The sequence below is a fragment of the Colletotrichum chrysophilum genome (genome assembly GCF_026319265.1).
Source record: "Colletotrichum chrysophilum strain AFK26 chromosome Unknown scaffold_20, whole genome shotgun sequence".
Taxonomy (NCBI): domain Eukaryota; kingdom Fungi; phylum Ascomycota; class Sordariomycetes; order Glomerellales; family Glomerellaceae; genus Colletotrichum; species Colletotrichum chrysophilum.
Window position 1 is genome coordinate 140,523 of NW_026517307.1, and position 18,216 is coordinate 158,738.

The 18,216-nt window shown below is 55.0% G+C and overlaps 3 protein-coding genes across 3 annotated transcripts; all 3 read right to left on the reverse strand.

Moving 5' to 3' along the window:
- Window positions 1–226: 226 nt before the first annotated feature.
- COL26b_003555 (uncharacterized protein) lies at window positions 227–1,660 on the reverse strand (the record flags this gene model as incomplete). Its single annotated transcript, XM_053176450.1, has 1 exon — window positions 227–1,660. The coding sequence occupies one exon, from the start codon at window positions 1,658–1,660 to the stop codon at window positions 227–229; it is 1,434 nt and encodes a 477-aa protein (XP_053039537.1).
- A 1,603-nt stretch (window positions 1,661–3,263) lies between these two features.
- COL26b_003556 (uncharacterized protein) lies at window positions 3,264–3,874 on the reverse strand (the record flags this gene model as incomplete). The annotated part of the gene is made up of 2 exons (XM_053176451.1): window positions 3,264–3,745; window positions 3,814–3,874. The coding sequence occupies 2 exons, from the start codon at window positions 3,872–3,874 to the stop codon at window positions 3,264–3,266; spliced, it is 543 nt and encodes a 180-aa protein (XP_053039538.1).
- A 3,417-nt stretch (window positions 3,875–7,291) lies between these two features.
- COL26b_003557 (uncharacterized protein) lies at window positions 7,292–9,286 on the reverse strand (the record flags this gene model as incomplete). The annotated part of the gene is made up of 1 exon (XM_053176452.1): window positions 7,292–9,286. One exon carries the CDS (start codon window positions 9,284–9,286, stop codon window positions 7,292–7,294), a length of 1,995 nt encoding a protein of 664 aa, XP_053039539.1.
- Window positions 9,287–18,216: the final 8,930 nt, after the last annotated feature.

The window sequence follows — 18,216 nt, forward strand, 5'->3', positions numbered from 1 at the left end:
CTAATATCATTGGAAATCAGTGCCATTCTTATTGACCGGACTCAAATGCCCAGGTATATTGAAAATGTGTTCATTCATGCACGCCGGAATTTCTGCGATACTCCGAATCTCAGCCATGAGTGGGTAGCACGCACCGCCTCTCTATGGGTAACCAATGCCCACGTTTCTCGTTAACCACATACCATTTCCAAGCAGCCCTATTCCATGTCATATATTCATCATGGTATCATCGTGCCCTGTCCGGTTCTAGATCTTCATCTCTACCCCCGTCTATATCCGCCAGCATCGGTACAGCCTCGGTATCCCTAACATTCGCGACCTCAACGTCCACCATAACCTCCCTTCTAGGTGGCGGCGGGCTCTTCATCAGGACAACCCAAAGTGCGCTCCCGATGATGAGCCCACATCCCGCCAAACTCATCCACCCCATGACGTTGCCAAAGATGAAACGGTCAAAACCTGCCGCGAAGAGCATGTGCGTGTAGACCATGGCGTTGGCCCTGTTTGAGCGATCCATACCCAGTCCCGCGGTAAGAAGGAACTGCATGATGAATCCAAACACACCGAGCAACACCATGAACAGCCACTGCCGTCCTGAGTGGGGCAGCGCGAACCGCAGAGCCGGCTGCTCAAACTCGAGAAGCGGCGCAATCGTGAGGACGACGGCACATACGATCGTGCACCACGTCGCAAAGTAGTTGACGGATATGAGCGGGTGCGCACGCTTGCCTATCCACCTGATGGTCGTGAAAGCTCCAGCGGCGCCAAAGACCCCGAGTATGGCGACGCCGATGGCTGTCAAGCGTTCTGCCGTCGTGGCCCGATGGTTGAGGCCGGGCAGGGTGGTCGTTGACGCGGTGCCGTTCGTGATGTTGTAATCCTCCGGCGCGGTGGCAGCGGCCGAGGAGGTCGAATCGCCGGTGAAGAGGGACGCCGGGTGAGCAATAAGAACAACGCCGAAGAAGGCTATAACAGTTCCTATCTGCTCAGCTCTAGTGAATGGTTCGCGCAGCGCGATGTAACAGACGTAACCCGCAACACTAGGAGCGAGGAACGTGATGACTGTGGCTTCGGCAAGAGGGAGGTACATCATCGAGTACCACATGCCAAAGATGCCAAAGAACCCGCTCACTCCTCTGGCAATGAGAAGCCATCTGACCTCCTTTTTTCCAAACGGAAAATCTGGCGTCTTCATCCAGTACATGTAAGCGCAGCAGCAGACCATGGTCACACTCTGCCGGGCGAACAAGACTTGAAGTGGATGCATTCCCTCTCCCTCAAGCTCAAGCAGCCGCGCTGTAAGGTTCATCAAAGCACCGAACAGCTGCGAGAGAGCCACCAAGACGACGCCCTTGTTCATGACCCAGAACCGCCATAGCTTCCCCTGCGTCGGTGGTGTCTGAGGTATCGTAGGGTACTCTGATCCACCCAACAACGGCGAGGCTCTCCCATTCTGGAAAGGACTTGTTGAGAATGATCGGAAAGATTCGGGGTCGGGCAGGTCGAGGCCCTTTCCGTGGTCTTGCGACCAAGATAATTTGCTGTCTGTCGACATTCTGTCAAATGATCCATAGGTGTCTTGTTCAGAATCTTCGAATTGTGTCTTCACCCTGGGGTTTTGAGGGACATAGTGATCATCATTTTTCTTCGGGCCAGACATGACGGCTAGGTGAAGTCATGTCTTGAAGTCGAGGCCGCGTAGAGCACAAAGAGGTTCCTGGTGGCGCGGTGGGGTAGTGAAGTGAAGCAGGCCAGGAGGAGGGACTAGACGTTTCAACTCTGAAAACGGAGTGATATCTCGAGTGGGAAAAGATCACGAAGAGATTTCAAACTCAACTGGAAGCGGGGTGTAGTGAAGAACTAAAGAGAGGACGACCCATCGTTCATCGGAAGTGGGGAGGCCGGAGTAATGAATGGGTGTGTCAGTCACCTTCAGTCGGTTGTCGGTTCAATCAGTCAGGCAGTCAGTCAGTCAGTCGGGGTCTTTCCCAAGGCCAAGGGCCGGGAGGCCGGGAGGGCAAGAAAAGGACGAAATAAGTGCGGCCTATTGCGTGCGGTGTGCCGCCCCTCAAATCCACCACCCTTGCGCATCTTGCTGCCGTCTGCCTTAGTGTGGTGGATCACTAGGTCGGGCGGACAGGGCTGTGTGGGAGAGAATGGGATGGGTGAGAGAGGCAATGGACGAGTCACCACCAGCCCGAAGCAACGAATGCAGGAATGCCTATTCAGGTGGTGGGTGGATGGGCGAGGAAGGGAAAAGAGCGGCATAGGTGGAGTCGATAGGTACTATGTAGGCGTGGTAAGGTAGAGATTTTCGAGGGTGGTCATCCACTGCCAACCACTTGTTTTGGCTTCTGCGCCTGCGCGGAGAGATAATGGAGCCAACCAACACCACTAACTTGACCTAGACTTACCGGCTCCTTCTGAGATGCCTAAACATACAATAGCCTGCAGCAGGAAGGCCCGCGGCCAGACCTTTTGTCTCCGCTGAGGCGCCGTCGAGACGAGAAACATAGAGTGTGATGCGACAGCAGAGCTGCATCGTCACCTGCCGCCAAGGTCTCGCCCCTCCCTCCCTTTTCCCCGATATCGCCAGCTAGTGTGCGGCATGCAACCCAGTAGACCGTGGAACAAACAGCTACCTTGGAAAAGGCCCTGGGCTTTCTGGTGGCCGGGGTGTCGCGTGCGGTGGGAGGTAGTCCACTTTCTCGGCGAGGTCCCGCTTGAAGCTTCTACCGACAGCAGCGGCTCCGGTGCCGATTCGGGAAACGGGCAAAAGGCCGCACCGCTCTACCTTGCGGTTGCAGTCCAACACATGCATGACATGGTTGTACTAAGAAGGCGGCTGAACCTTATTGTGTGCACGAAGAGACCTCGCGTCTGCTTCTTCGATTTGTTTGTTGTAATGCCATGCGAGGGTATGACGGCTGTGGCATGTTGAATTAAGGTCGGCGGGGTTCGGCCACTTTTCCCCAAGTCAAAGATCGTGATGCACCCTGGTCAAAAGTGGAAACCTCAGATCTCGCTCCATTGTGCCGAAAAAGTTTCAACGGCGTCATGTCAAACTCGGCCTGCTTGATCGATGATTTGATGCACACTGCTCAAAGCCCCAAAAATTATTAATTATGCCATGCTTAATGTGCCTATGCCTCTGTCCATGTGTCATCAGAAATGCCATCTGAGCCAATACGAGGCCGTTGATCCAAAACGCCAGTCGCTATGCACCGTGCCCAACAACAAAATCGCCGTGCCACCTCCAACTCTCACTTTGCGTCGCCGTCGAGCCTGAACCTCTTGGCTGGTCGTCCCGCAATCTCACTCTCAGCATCGGCGTCATCGTCTGCCTCGCCCAGCTCCTCCTCCTGCTTCGCAGCAGCATCGGCAGCAGAGCTCGCGGCATCGCCCTGCCCGTTGACGACCTTGTCTTTTGACTGTTTGCCCCCCTCCTGGTCCGCTGCGTCCTTCATGAGAACGGCCTCGTCGTCCTTTGTGAAGATCTTCTTCGCGGAGTCGATCTCGCCCTTCTTCTCAAAGACCTCCTGCACCTTGCCGAGAAACGCGTCGTTCTTTCGGAAGGCGAACTCGAAATCTTCGTATTTGACCTTCTGTCGGCCTGCATAGTTGGCAGCTCGGGTGGCCTCGAAGGCCATGCCTTGGATGAACTCGGTCACGATCTCGTCGAGGACGCGGATGGTCTCGGGAAGGGGGTTCCGCACGTCGCCATGGGCGTAGAGCAGCTGAGCCACTAGGAAGGAGCAGTCGAATTAGCTTGGGTATTTTGCTGTGAGGCAATTTGCACGGAAATGTGCGTACGCTCGTTGTGGCTAAAGTTCATCTTGCCAACATTTTTGGCAGCGCGGGCGCGAGGCTCCATGATGGGCAGTCGTGAGTGATCGGTGCGCGCTGATTGATGGATCGCTTGAGCCTAGTGTAGAGTCGCGCAGGTTTTTGATTGTTTTGAATGGTTTGCTCGTGTTGACGGCGCAAGCAGTAAGGTGGAGGAGGTGGAGGTTGAATCGTGAAGACGAAATTGGCGGAGGTAGGACGAACTCCAGATGGAGAATTCACGGTGACAGACTGCGCAACGCACAGGGCAAGCAGCTTCAGCCTCAGTTTCCACAGCTTGCACTGTGGGGGTGGCGCCAAAGTACCTGCCTCGGTGCTGCCTCAGGGGACGACGCAGAGCTAGGTAGAGCTCGAGCCACGTGTGGCTCAGTAAATCTCCGGGCCACCTTGTCCACTGTACGGACAGGAGAGGCTGAAGCGTACCGCACCCCTGGGCTCTGTTATCGCGACCTTCCATCCATTTGCATCCAGGTCAACCACGTCGCCAGTTCCTGCGCAGAGGGACAACAGTCGCAAACATGGTGAGTCGCAGTCGCATCCAACGAACAAGTCCGAAGAATGCTAACAAGCCCCGCCAGACCGCCCTCTTCAATTTCCAGTCTCTCCTCCTCGTCATCCTCCTGCTCGTCTGCACATGCGCATACATCCACCAGCTCATACCCGCCATGATGGACCGAAACAAGGACGGGTAAGAACCAGGCCCGGCACAGAGCACACGCTGCATTACGAGAATGCTGATCGTTCGGTAGCTTCATGGGCATCTTTTGGAAATTCGCCAGGGTAGGCGAGCGTTTGAGTCCGTACATCAGCTTATGCTGCGTCGTCATGGCGGCAAGTCTCCCTCTTCCCCGACATTTCTGCCCTTTGGACTTGACTAACACATGAGGAGAACAGGTCTCCATGCTCATCAACTAAATATATCCCCCGTACGATCACGCACGACTCGGCTCGCTGGGGAGGCGGTCGAGAAAAATGAAGACTTGTCCTATGATTTCGGAGTTGGTTAGGTAAATGAATACGGCTACGGCTTTGGTAGAAGAGACACAGGAAGCGCAAAGAAGCAGTCATCGACGGGCCAATATCGCCCGTGTCACGACCGCAATAGTACAAAGAATGCTCTGCCTAGAGTCAGGCAGGCAGTCTCAAGGATAATAAGAGTTTACGTCATCACCCATGTCGCGCATGTTTCTTCGGAGATGCGATAAAGTCCTTTGCCCTCGACGATAGAATGGAAAAGCTCTAAGTTGAGGGATGAGCATGTTACGTCCTGGATAACGAGATATTGTCTCTAGTGTAGTTTCGCGTCAGCCACGGAGCCAACTTTCCAAAGCAACCAGGCTAGGCCAGTCCAGTTTCACCGGCGAACTCTACGAACCGTGTTGGAGACGATCGTTCGTTGAATTCCTTTCGGCCGTTTAAGATACCCAGTGACACCCGTCCCAGTCGGTATCGGGTTCGCAGAAGGACTTGGATCAAAGTCATGATACCGGTTGCGAGGATGAGTGTCACACAGCCTCAGCACAACAAATATATTGCTTTCTAGCCGTCTGATGCAAGACGATGAGTATAATGTTTGTATTGGACGGTGACCCTGAAACCCCCGTCAACCATCCCACGAAGGGCGACTCTCACTTAAGCGCCGTGTCCAGGTCACATTTTCTTTTGTCTGTGCCCAAGTCTCATTGCTTTTGCTGCCACATCGCCTTTGAGTCCTCTTGCGTCGGCAAGTACGCTCAGAGGTACGGCAATGCTCTTTGAAAAAGAAACCGCCGGAGGAGGGGCGTCGGCTGTAGAGAACGGAGTTGCAGTACCGTAGCAGAATGTTCTACATAGTCTTGGGTATGCCTCTCTTGTATCACCAGGGACCGTACCCCTTTCAAGTCTTCTTCCAACCATTTCATGTTCTGGTGCAGTCCCCTGAGGCTTTTGGAGCAGGAAGTGGCCAGTCCTTACGGCATATTTGGTAACGTAGACGTTTAGGAATCGCAGAATCAACTTGGCAATTATTTCCACGCAACTAGTAGACCGAACACGAGTCTGTGGAGGTTCGGAATAGTGTCAACGTTTTGAGAGATTTGCTTCGTAACCCACTTTATCGAACTTGACCTTCCTTCCCCCTCCAGCATGCTTATTGTTGCTTTTCCAACCTCGACCAGGTCCCCCTCTTCACCGTCCCCTTCACCATCCTCAATCTGGGACCCCGCTTCACCTGTCTGGCTCCCAGCCCTCCTGTCCCGGTTGTAAACGCACTTGCTTGCCACCATCACGAGAGCTCTGATGTATCCAGCATACAAGTCGCATCCACAGGACTCACCTAAGGGTAGGCCAGGGTTCAGAACGTCAGGTGTTCGATGAAACTGTTTTGTCTGAGTGCTTGGGGCCTCCCATCCAGGCTAGTCTCACACCGAAGTTTTCACTACTTGAGCAATAGAACACATGAGACTCCCTAACTTTCGTGTGCCAGAGGAACCAATTTCTACTTTTTTTTAATACGTGTTCAATATCGACATTGCTGTCGCTGTTGATTACTCCTATTATTGTTGCCATCGAGCCTATTGTCGCTTCTGTTGCTACAGTTGTTTTACCTCAATTACATTCAACGTCAGATGTATGCTAGCAAGATAGGCACCAGCAAAGTTACCATGGGGCTTCTATCCGGGTTGCTCGTATTTAACTCGGTTCACCACTGGTCAAGATTCATTCACAGCTCAAACCTGAGATTGACATGTCCTTTTTCCCTCTCACCTTTTTAATACTTTCGTGTAGCAGGTTACCGCCTGCGGGGACACCCTTTCTAACCTTCTCACACAGTTTGCCGCTTGTGGGCACACCTTGTTGCCTAACGTTTACAATAATATGTATTGATCTGAACGGCAACCGGCCCACGCAAGTGATTAACAATTTGACATAAAGCTGGCCAAAACAAGACACAGAGTGCAAGGATACACCGTCGAGACACACAAGCGTGCATGGGCAGAGGAAAAGAAAACCAAAACGACCATTCGGCTGAGCGATTCACTTGAGTACATAATCACATGTGTTGTGATTGAAATGTAGACAAATGTTTAAACGTCAAGTGAAACTCTCATTTTCTGTCTCAGAGCAATGCAAAAGTGTGCGCTATGTATCTGCATGTAACCACCGCCATCGAAACGCCTATCCAATCAACTAACCAACGCGATAAAAGCGCGAGCTTGATGCTTTGATCCCCAAAACACCGTCTAAGGTTCCGTAACACCCGTTGCCTGAAGAGATATGAATTCTTGCGAGAAAAGGTGTGAAATGCAAGATTAAAATACTGTAAAAGGGGTATTGTTGTTCGGCCAGACATAGTAGAGAAGCCCCCCTTGTCGGGGCGAGTCGGGCTGCTGGCTTCTTGACCAGCAGCGTCCATATTAAATAACGTGACGCCTCAAAAGGCGAGCTTTGCTCAGAGGCAGTTCTTCTAGAACTGGTTCATCTCCATGACGCTGTCGGCCTGTTCCTCGGAGGTATAGGCCAGGCCCGCGAACACGCGCCAGTGAAGAATACCGAGGTGCGCCAGCCGAGTCGCCATGTCTTCGAGACCGCCATCCTCACGGACTTCGCGGCTGGTCTCGGAGGGCTCCCGGCCATCGCGGTCGGGGCTGCCACTCCATGACCGCCCTGAGCCGTTGGGACGACCGCCTGTGGCGACTGAAAACAGTCCAACGCCTGTCAGGCCACGGTATTCCCTGACCCGCCTCTGCAGCTCCACCAAGAGCCTACCGTGGAATTGCTCCTGAACTTCCTGGAACATCGAGCTGTTGACGTCGCAAACGTTGGAAGCGAGCTTTGATTCCAAAACGGGAAGCATGTCGGACGGGGCGTTGCAGTAGCGGAAGATCTGGACAGCCAAGGAGGGTGCCAGGGCTTCCCAGCGGGATTCGTGTCGGCGTGGCGGTGGTGAGGTGTGAAGTAAGGCGACGAGTGAGTTGTAGAGTTCCTTGGACTTCGCCACAGAGTCTACGGGATCGGCAGGAGCGAATACCAGTGAAGATCTGGGAGAAGAGGTTGCTGAGCCACTCGCGCTAAAGGCGAGACTTGAGGGTCGCGAGGGGGGAGTGTTGAAGTCGAAGGCTGGCGTCAAAGAAGCTGGTCGGCTGCGAGTCCCTTCATCGAATCGATCCACGTCGAAAACAGCAAGTCGGCCAACGCGTTCCAGGTCGTCGAACATTCGCATGCAGACTTCCAGGTTGATAGCGTCCAGCATATCAGCTCGCAACTTGATAAAGCGCTCCTCATCAAAGATGAAGGTATTAGGCAGAGCCTTCTCCGAGACCGAAGGCAGGATGAGTCTGGAAATAGCTTCGAAGAACACAGACATCTCGCCGAAAGAGTGTGCCGCAACGGCGGAGACGGATGATGCGTATCGGTCCTCGGCGTCCCTGTACCATGCGTTCGCCTGCGTAACGTCCAACTTGTTGCCCTGAATCTTCTTCTCGAAAAACTTGCGCTCGAATGGAACGGTTCCCTCGATCAGGATAGGGCGGAGACAACGAATCTGGTGGTTGGCAACGTCAAGCTTCATGGCCTCCAGCACGCTCAACAGGCTCTTCATGCCCTTGACCAACTCCTCCACGTTATTCGTCCTGTTTCCATTGCTGAGCTGGCTGTACATCTGGTCCACCCATTCGTCACGCATTGGGGCGCAATGTGACTTGAGAACGCGAGACAACCACAAGGCCAACTTTTCCAGATCCGCGACGCCCCTGTAGAACTGCTGCATCAGCAGATCGACGTTGAGTCCCTCATCCAAGTAAACCCTGTCTCTCTGGGGAACCAAAGTCTGGATGATGTCCTTCACAGCCTTCAAGAGTGATGGCAAACACCAATCGTCCGTCTGGCCGTGAGCAGCGTAGAAAGCCTCCGGTTCCCTCACAAAATCAACCAGTTGGTCCTGCAAGGTATTCCAGAAGAGGTCCGCCTTATGTTGCTTCCGCTTGCCCTTGTCTCCATCCAGGTTGGGTCGGAAATGCAGCTCGGGGTCAAAATTAATATCGTGGCGCAACTTGGGATTGTGCATGATTTTGCACACGTCCAGCTCGCTCAAGGTACCCTTGGTGACTGGAGGCTCGAGAGGGCGAGATGGCCTCGGTGCGGGTGCCTTTGCCTCAGGGACTGGTGCAAAGTAGCTGTCTGTCGGCGCGCTCGGAGTCGAAACCGTGGAACTGTTGGAAGATGCCCTGGCCATCAGGGGTGCTGATGAAGGAGTTGACGTGCTTGAAGGCGGGTTGAAACCTCTGGGAGAGTCCTGGGAAGGTTGTTGGAATTGGGCCTTGGCCTCTTCTTGTTCGGTCTGCTTGCCCGTCTGGGGCTCTGTCTCTTGGATGGGTTCATTATCGGCACTGGCACGAGTAGAAGTCGACAAATGCCGACGGTTGCTCTCTATGCCGCCACCGGCTCCCTGTTCGCCCGCCATCGTACCGAACTGTCGCGGGAAGAGATGATTTTTGTTGATCTTTTGGAAGGTTGTTCCACTGGAATCCAGATCCGCAATTGATTCAGGGAAAGCCGTCAGAAACCAATTCCAGAACCGTTGGGTTACACACTCGAGATCGGCGCTGAGACAGGAAAATGGGGCCTAGATGGTCGAAATAGGGGAGAGAGCTGTCGTGGGGCTGGTGTCCCGCAAGAGAGCAAGTTAGCAAGAGTATATCTAGATGGAGGGCCGCAAACAAGCACTGGCGGTTTTGTAAGACGCAGCAGGTCTCGTGAGCAACACACGGATGCGTGCAGGGCCAAGTTGCCGTAGCTCTGTGTAATGAACCCAGTCTTCGGAGGCAGGATTGCGAAGTTTGCGGCTGCGGTGGCCGGGTAGGCGAGGCATGCTCATGGCAACTTACAGAATGGGTTGCGAATGCGGCGCAGTATGCAACGGCAATTGGGAGATTCGAGGCAAAGGTCACTATCTCGAGGGATGTTTGCTTCGGTGCTTCAAGCAGATGTGCAGAAGGAGCGGCTGGACCACGACAAGTCCGTATTGGGTGGGAGGGGGCTTGCTGCAGCAGACGCGGCTAGGAAGCAAGCAAGCAAGCGGCCACGACAGGGTCACAATAATTCTCGTTGGTTGCTGCCGTCGGGTGAGAGTGGGAGTGAGATGAGCGGCGAAGCGTGTTTCGAGCCCGAGAGTGCGGTCAGGCGCAGTACGACAACGACGTGTGTATCGTGGTGGCGGGAGATCGGTAGAATTGTTGGTTGGTCGGGGGGGGGGGGTATGTTTCCGTGCAGTGTTGCTCGATTCCCGGGTGGAAGTTGGGAAAAAAGGGTGAAAGTCTATTGGAGGGCGAGCGAGGAGGATGTTATGAGATTTGAGGAAGGGGGGCCAGGCGAGTGAGTGAGCAGGTCTGTAGCCAGCTGAGAGGCGAGGCTTGGTTGGATGCTGCGGGTGAGATGTCGGGAGATTGCCAGGTAGCGTAGCGAGAGAAGGATGGACCCGAGCAAAAAAGAGTGCAAGAAGCAAGCCAAAGAGCCCAGAGAGTTAATTACAAATTGAGAAGGAAATTGCAAACGGAGAGAAGGAAGGAAAGGAAGAGGAAAACCACGTCTAGTAAGGGGACGGGAAAGGCAAGAGAAATACGGTCGGTAAGTACGGTCAGGTCAGGCCCCAGACCAGGTCAGGTCAGGTCAGGTCAGTGCAGTATGCAGCCGGGGAAGGGATGAAAAAAAAAAGGAGAGAGGAGAGGACTGGAGCGTGTTAAAGCCAAACAATAATATTAAGACGTATGGAGGGTAAGGTACATTGCCCATGGTACATACATAGAGCAACAGAAGGGGTGGGAGGGGGGTACGTACACGCCTCACCTTTTAGCAGGTGCACTAGGACGGGCAGGTTACTTAGCTAGCACACTCTGCTGGTCTGTCTGGTGTGTGTGCCTCTGTCTGGAGTATGAGTGTGTGAGTGTGTGTGTGTGTGTGTGTGTGTGGGAGGGGACGGGGGAGTGTGGAAGGCCGTGGGAGTGGAGAGAGGACGGGAGGCAAGGTAAGGTATGCCAGGTACATAGCGTATTCTTTGGGCTGCCCGCGGAAAGACTCAAGTCAAGACGGGGGACTCAAAAGTGTACCGCAGCAGCAATGTACACATACCGCACCTACGCACACCACCATTGGTACAATACCTTACACTTACACACTTACATAGACATGCATGTGTGAGGTAGCGTCTAAGAAGGCGGCGGAAAGGAACTGAAAGGCGGAAAAGCCCAAGCCAATACACTACCTGAATAAAAACAAGGAGAAGGGGGAATGGGGAAAAAAGAAGAAGAGAGACTCTGACAGAGTGAGAATGAGAGAGTGACAGAGAGAGAGAGAGGCAAGGTACCTGCGACAGGCGCAGGAACAGGTACCCAAACCCTGCCTTGACCAGTCAGTACTGCGTAGAGGCTTTCCACTTTGTTAGTGATGTGTGTCCGGTGTATTGGCACTAAAGAGCGAGGCAAAGAAGCCCCATATGTATGTATGTACCTACCTTACACATGGCCGGGAACCAGGTCCCAAGGGCCAAGGGATGATATGCGCTTGGATGGGTTGGGTGAAATTGCTGGCAATGCACCCTCTCTTCAATGCAGCAGCAGTACAGATAGATACTCGCCCACACTACACACTCGGAGCTTCATCTTTTAGCGCAGCACCCACTGACATTCTCTCGCGGCCCCCCTTCCATGACCTGAACGGCGTGTTCTGGCTGGTATGGCACGGTAATGGTGCCGTGCCTTGTGGCATGGCATGGCATAGCATGGTCAGCCAGGCCAGCTCAGGTCCTGACAGAGAAGAAGGTTGTCCTGACCCTGGGAGGAGCGACGTAGGAAGGAACGGGCACCAGCAGCAGGAACCAGCAGATATGCAGTAGAGGGTGAGGGCGTACTGCGTATCCGTACGGGTCAGGTATGTGATGTCCAGTGATGTGGAGGGCCCATGTACCCCTTTCGTATCTCGCTGCAGCACCTGCCGCGTCAGAGGCACGCATCTGCTACTTCCAGATGTTGAAGCAGCTGCAGCAGCGCAGACAGAGAAAAGAGTGAGAGAGCGACGCATCCCACACCACACCACACCACTCCACACACCTATCCCATACATGCCATGCCTCCCTCATCTGCTTCCCTCACTTCACCTCGACCCAGCATCCCTTCCCAGTTCCCGCTCATGGTGTTGGCACCTTTCCCTTCTCTGGCAGGTACGGCACGCCTCATGGACGCCTCAACCCGCCAATTCCAACACCGCGCCTCCTTGCCCGCCGCGGCTTTAGCCCGTCATCTTCGCGAGGTCTCTTTGCGAGGTCCCTTTGAGAACTTCCCCATGGCCATGACAAGCCACGTCCTAGCTAGCCCACGGCCGCGCCCACCGCTCCGTCCATGAGACTGGAACACGGAGCGACCATGTCATGTACCTCTGCAGCCTGCATACATGGCAGTGGTACATTGTCGCCTTGCTTGCTCGCTCTCGCTGCCCCTCCACCACCGCTACCACCACCACTACCACCACCACCCGGTCGACCGGCGGCATTAAAGCACCATCGGCAGAGCCAGCAGCACCAAGATTGCAGCAGTCCGGTGGATGCTGCTGCAGTGCAGCGCTGTGCTTGCGGTGTCTTCTTTGTGCAGCACCGGCCGGCGAGCACCAGCACAGCACAGCATTACAACTCACTCCCACGGATACGCATGCGATTCAAGCCAGTTGTTCGTCCCTCGGGTCCTCGCCGAGTACCTTGGTAAGGTAGGTAGGTACCTGACTACCTTCCTTACGGATACCCTCAACAATGAACGATACCTGCAAGCCGCATACATATTTGCTACGCCTATGCCACGCCATCTGCAACTCGTCACTCTGGTCCCTTGGGTGGCAGTGTGGCACCCGCGGGCGTATCGACACGAAATAACAACGGCCGGCCAATGCCAGTCGAGTCGAGTCGGCAGGCGGTGAGCTGAGCTGAGGCGGCGTTAACAGCAGCACTGCTGATTGAGGCAATACAAGTTGGAGAGAGAGTCGTGTGCATCTCGCCATCGTCATTTGCCATTACCATTGCCATTTGCATCGAATCACAATTGCCGTTGGCACGCTGCCTGCCAGTCAGTGCTCGTCCTCGCTCGTGGCTCTGACTGATTTCTTCTTCGGGTGTCGGTACGCCCACGGCCACTAAGACGAGATAATTACCCATCCTGCCATGCCCCATGCCATGCCAGACCATGCCAGACCATGCCACGCTCATCGCACGCTGGGGCGATTGGCACCCACTGCACCCAGGGCCCAGGACAGAGATCCTTGCGGCGGGCCGGGGGGCGTGAACGAACAACACGTTTGGCACTTGGGACTCTTCCTCCTCTTGGGGGTTGCGTCCACTCGGGCCTGTCCCTGCCGGCCGCCGGAGACTCTCTCCCAAAGAACCACGACCCATGCGCCTGTCGGTGATCTCGAAGAACGGAACGCAAAATGGATACCTTATGGAACACGCCAGCCAGCCTCCCTTCTTTGCCTGGTTCTCCTTGTTTTGTTTTCCCCGGGAAGCTGGAACAGGTTGAAGGGGATACCAAAACCAAAAAAGGGGACGACGGTGTGGCGTTGAGACGGGGCCAGGTCGATCCCGCGTCGTTGGAGCGACCAGCATGTTCAAAACACCAGACTCTCTTCTTGTTCATGGAATCAAACAAGCCAAGGGCAAAAGGGAAGGTATGCGCGTGCGACTAGTCGTTGAATGCGGGTTGAAAGAACAGAAAGACACACGACACACGATAGCCGTGGGGGCGCCATCGCCGCCGCCGCTTGTCGGCAAAGAGATGACCACCGCATCATTCAGGAAGGGCAAGCTACTTTACCTGCCGGACCCTCGCTCAGGGCGACATGACAAGAGACCTGAATTTTGGGGTGAAGTCAGGCGAGGGTGAGGTAATGCAAGGCACGCAGGTCGAATTTGGTAAAGCAATAAGGCGGCAGCGGCGGACGGCGAGTCAACTACGTTAGGTTCGGTTCGCATCGTATTATCGGCCACCACCAGCAAGCGGGAACTCAACCGATTCCGGTAGCTGCAGTAATACACTACGGGTGGGCATCAGCACCCTCAAACTGCAGCAGAAGCAAGCGAAACTCGGTATCGACCGCCAGGTCGTAGATCGTGGAGGCCGTGTTGCATAGTTTGCGGCGGACGGCAGGCCGAGACGGAGATGGAGATTGGAGATGGAATGGAAGGTGTCCTATCCGTCAGGAATCCATCCCACTACCGCCGCACAGAACCACCGCTTCCACCTCTCATACGCTTTCACTCCCGCCGGCTTTTACGTCCGTCCGTCGGTAAGCTTGGAAGAATACGGATGGATGATCGTGAGGAGGTGAGGATGAGGAGCCAAGAGGAGTCGAGTCGTCTTGCGTAGCGTGGGCCATGCCATGCAAGGACGGACGCGGTCGACAAGATGAGCACAACGCCCCGTTCTGTTACCTACGTACTAAATCATCTGTTGGAGGAGTCCGAGCGAAAGGAAAGCAAGGACGCACGCATTCTTGGCGGGGGAGGAATTAATACAAGAAAAACAAAGGAGAAAGGAGTTGGTCGATCATAAGAAACGGGTGGTGCGCCTGGCATGGGGTTTGACTCCAACAAGGGGTGGGCCGTGGATGGATAAGCAAGCATCGGAGGAATAACAGTCGAAGAAGAAAAGAACAAGTGCAAAAGATGCATGATGCCAGGATGGAAAAGGCAAAAGAGCAACGGCAAGGGCCAGTTGAGACAACCCAGCAATCCACGCCGCCGGTACCTTGCTTCCTCCATTGCTCCAGTGTCCCAGGGGCCTGGCCCGGCATACGAAGGTACTTCACTTTATTCCAGGTATTTTCAGTTCAGCTGTCCGAATACCTTCCAAAAATGAGTTGGAGCTATCGGAGACTGCCCTGCCCGCCACTTGTCTGGCTGGCTGGGACAGCAAGCAGGGCAGTCATGAACACTGACTCTGGCACAGGGCGGACAGCAAGGGGGTGCACCATGGGGCAGCCTACACGGACCTGACACCCTGCCTGAATCTCCCAGACGCCAGTCTGAAGCCCAGTCTGGTGGGTTTCTCACGGTGAGAGAGCTACCTGCCTACCAGGCAGGGAGGTGGGCAAGGTGAGCGTCTCCGTCACCTTGGACTTGGACCTGAAGAGAGGTACTTTTGACAAAGTCTGGTCCTGGAGAAGAAGAAGAGCAACTACAACAGGCACACGACACCAATCTGCATTGACTCTCTCACCCGCGCGCTACTCTCATCACCGCACAGCGTCAGCGCTCGAGGAGGTGCCACCATAGTGTACCGCCTTCAAAAATTGCGCATTGCGTGGAAAGGATTCCATGTTGCCCCCTTCGGCCGCTGCCCGACATCGCAGACAAGTTCGATCCGCCGACGCCGCCGCCGCCGCCACCACCGCAGATAAAGAAATGACGGAGCCGGAAGAAAAGCGCAAGATGCATACGCCTTCGGACTCTCGATACACTTACACGTCCTGCATACGCAGCGCAGTAGTTGTGATCCACGGGATCCGTATGGGCAGTCATCATCCATGGGTTTGCCATCAAAGCAAGTGTGAACCCACAACTGGTAGTCTTCCACTTGGCACACGTACACGCACACACGACTCTGACTGACTCCATCCTCCCAATCTTGAGGGCTGCACTATGGTATTTCTGCATGCCCGACCGAGGCGTGGGGTTACATCCCCTGCTGGCAGACGACCAGTGACTATTTTCAAAAATTGGGTCGGGGAATTATCCAGGGAGGCAGAAACCATCTGGAAGAAACAAATCAATGCCTCCCATGTCTCCCATGCCTCCCTCTCCCCAAGGGTGCCATTGCCATGGGTCTCCAACATGATGGTAGTGGGGGCTGTTTTTATTTATCCCCTCGGTCACAACTCAGCGCGCGGTACCTCTCCCTCGGTCAGCCTGGCCACCGAGAGAGTACCTTCTTGCGTACTCTCTGGTACAGTGCCTCCGAGCGTAGAGTTGCTTCGATGTCGATGTCTTTTCCGGGGCCCCGTCCCTGCATCCGGTCCATCTCAATTGCGTCAAGTGGGAGAGAAGGAACAACCGACCGAGGCGCCGCATCTTCAGGGCTAGGTACGGTAAGCACTACGTAGCAAGTAATAAGGGTACGGAGACGGGTACCTGACCATCGACAGTGTCCATCATGGCCTGCCCTGCCTCGCTAAGGCACGGCGGAGACTGCGTGTCTGAAGAGTCGCGGAAGTTGGAGCTCAACTTGAAGTTTGCCCCGGACATGGGGGGATCCTGCGGCCGGCCTTGGGATCGTGTCGTCTTCTTCGGAGCCGGGTCGCAGGGCACTCTGAGCGCGTGCGACCCTGTTCCATTGCATCGTCAGCTGATACGTGGCCGGGAGTCTTGCGTCGAGGCCTGGTGCTGGTGCTGGAGCTGCTGGGCGTTTGGCTCTGTGGGCTGGAACGGCCCTGGACGGATACGGAATGCGCTCCGTCATCTCCTCCCGTTCTTCAGACAAAGGGCGACGGACCGACGGCGACAGGTCCATGGTTCATCTGAGTCTGAGTAAGGTACGGTGCGGTGGTGGTGTGTCGGTACCGCCAAGTACCTTTACTGGTGAAGTAGCAGTAGTGGGAGGGAGGCAACTTCTTGCCAGAGAAAGAGGCAGCCGAGGCACCATTTCCCCCCCTGGCTAGCGCAAGTAGTCCCGTCTTTCCTTCCCGTTGGCATTAAGATTGGATCCATCTAGCTGCGATCCACGATCCACCGTCTTCACCTCGTCCACTGTCCACTCCAGATGCGACCAACCACCAACAATCTGTCCTGCTGATCAATCAACCCTCGCAATCAATTTCTCCAACAACAAAATTTTTTTTTGTCCTTGGCCAACCCTGGCGTCGGAGCCATCGCCGCCTTCTGCCACCAGTCCTTTGCGCCATACGAGCCAAGCGGACATGAGGTGAAATGAGCAACACCGCACGCATCGTCGCACCTCAAACGGCCCATCGCAATTCCCCGTCTACGTACGTGCCGACTCGTTCGCTGTAGGCGGGCAAGATGAACAGATGCAACGTTGGTTCAGAACTATCGTCGTCCGACTCCATCGTCCGTCCGTCGGCAACTCCAAAATCGTCACCAGGGGGAAGTGGCATTTACTTCGCAAGGCAGGCAGTCAAACGGAGCGAGTCAACAACTTCCATCGCTCCCGCAATTTATCTACCCACTCTTTTCCTGTCTGTTCGTACAAGATCTCGGGATACGAACCGCCCCAACCCGCCCCTATGCTCGTCGGGGTACGCCCGGGAACTTGGTTTGAATCAGCCTCCAGGCCGTCGGTCGGATGGATCTACATGGAGATGTCTAGCCCGTGAGGTGTGGCTGTTAATTAACCCATTCCTGGGTCATGCGGCCGAGATATCGGAGCCTCTGCGAAAATGGCCGATGGCGAGCCAGACGCCTCGCTGACCGCCGTCGTTTGACGCTGAGCTGCCCGCTACTGCTGAGTGGCCCTTTTTGAGGCTTTTGAGCCCGGACTGGCAATCATGTCGCCGTCGTCGAGGTCGTCGAGACTGGACTGGACTGGATTGCCAGATGAGAGAAGCTTCAGACGGTGCCCGGCAGCGTGGCCGCCCGTCCGTCAGTCTGCGCAGTAAGATAATAGGCGTCCATCTCGCAACTTCCGGGGCGTCCGTCACTTGATCCAAACGCCAACGGCGCACGGCAGAATGCAATTTCAACTCTCGAGACGCCGGCTGCTGCCCGATACTCAGACTTGACCGGCAGCCAGCTTACTCCACGCATGAGTAAGGTGATGCCGTGCTGCGTGCTCGCCCCTGAGTCTGGCATGGGCTTCCTTTTCGCTTCCATTCCGGCTCCAACCTCGACGTGTGGCTTTGACTCCCCGGACTTTGCGACAAGTATTAGGTCCCGGTGAAGAGATGAACCGTGCTGTCTGTCTGTCGTCGCCGGCGGCGGAAGCTTGATGCCCCAGCCAACATACATGGGACACGGCGCGCTACGGCACAATACACTATCAAAGTATGACGACAGTCCTTATTCTGCGCGTGTCCACCTACGGATAAGCCCTTTGGACCTACATGCATGCGAATGGATGGATGGATCGGGCGTTGATGAGCTAAGATCATCTCATCTCTTCCAAAACGTCCATCACTCCCGCTACCACCCTGTAAGGCATCCGGAACGGAATCAGCTTGCATCTAAAATTGCCGCTGGCTGACTCTTGCCCGAGCCACCGCCCATCTTCCTGCGGTACGAGTCAATCAACTTCTGACGTCGATGCTGGAAAATCTCTTTTTCGAATAGTGGCCGTGTGCGTGCGGTGCGGACGCATCCAAGGCACCACGGGCACCACCTACTGCACACGCTACGCGTCAAAC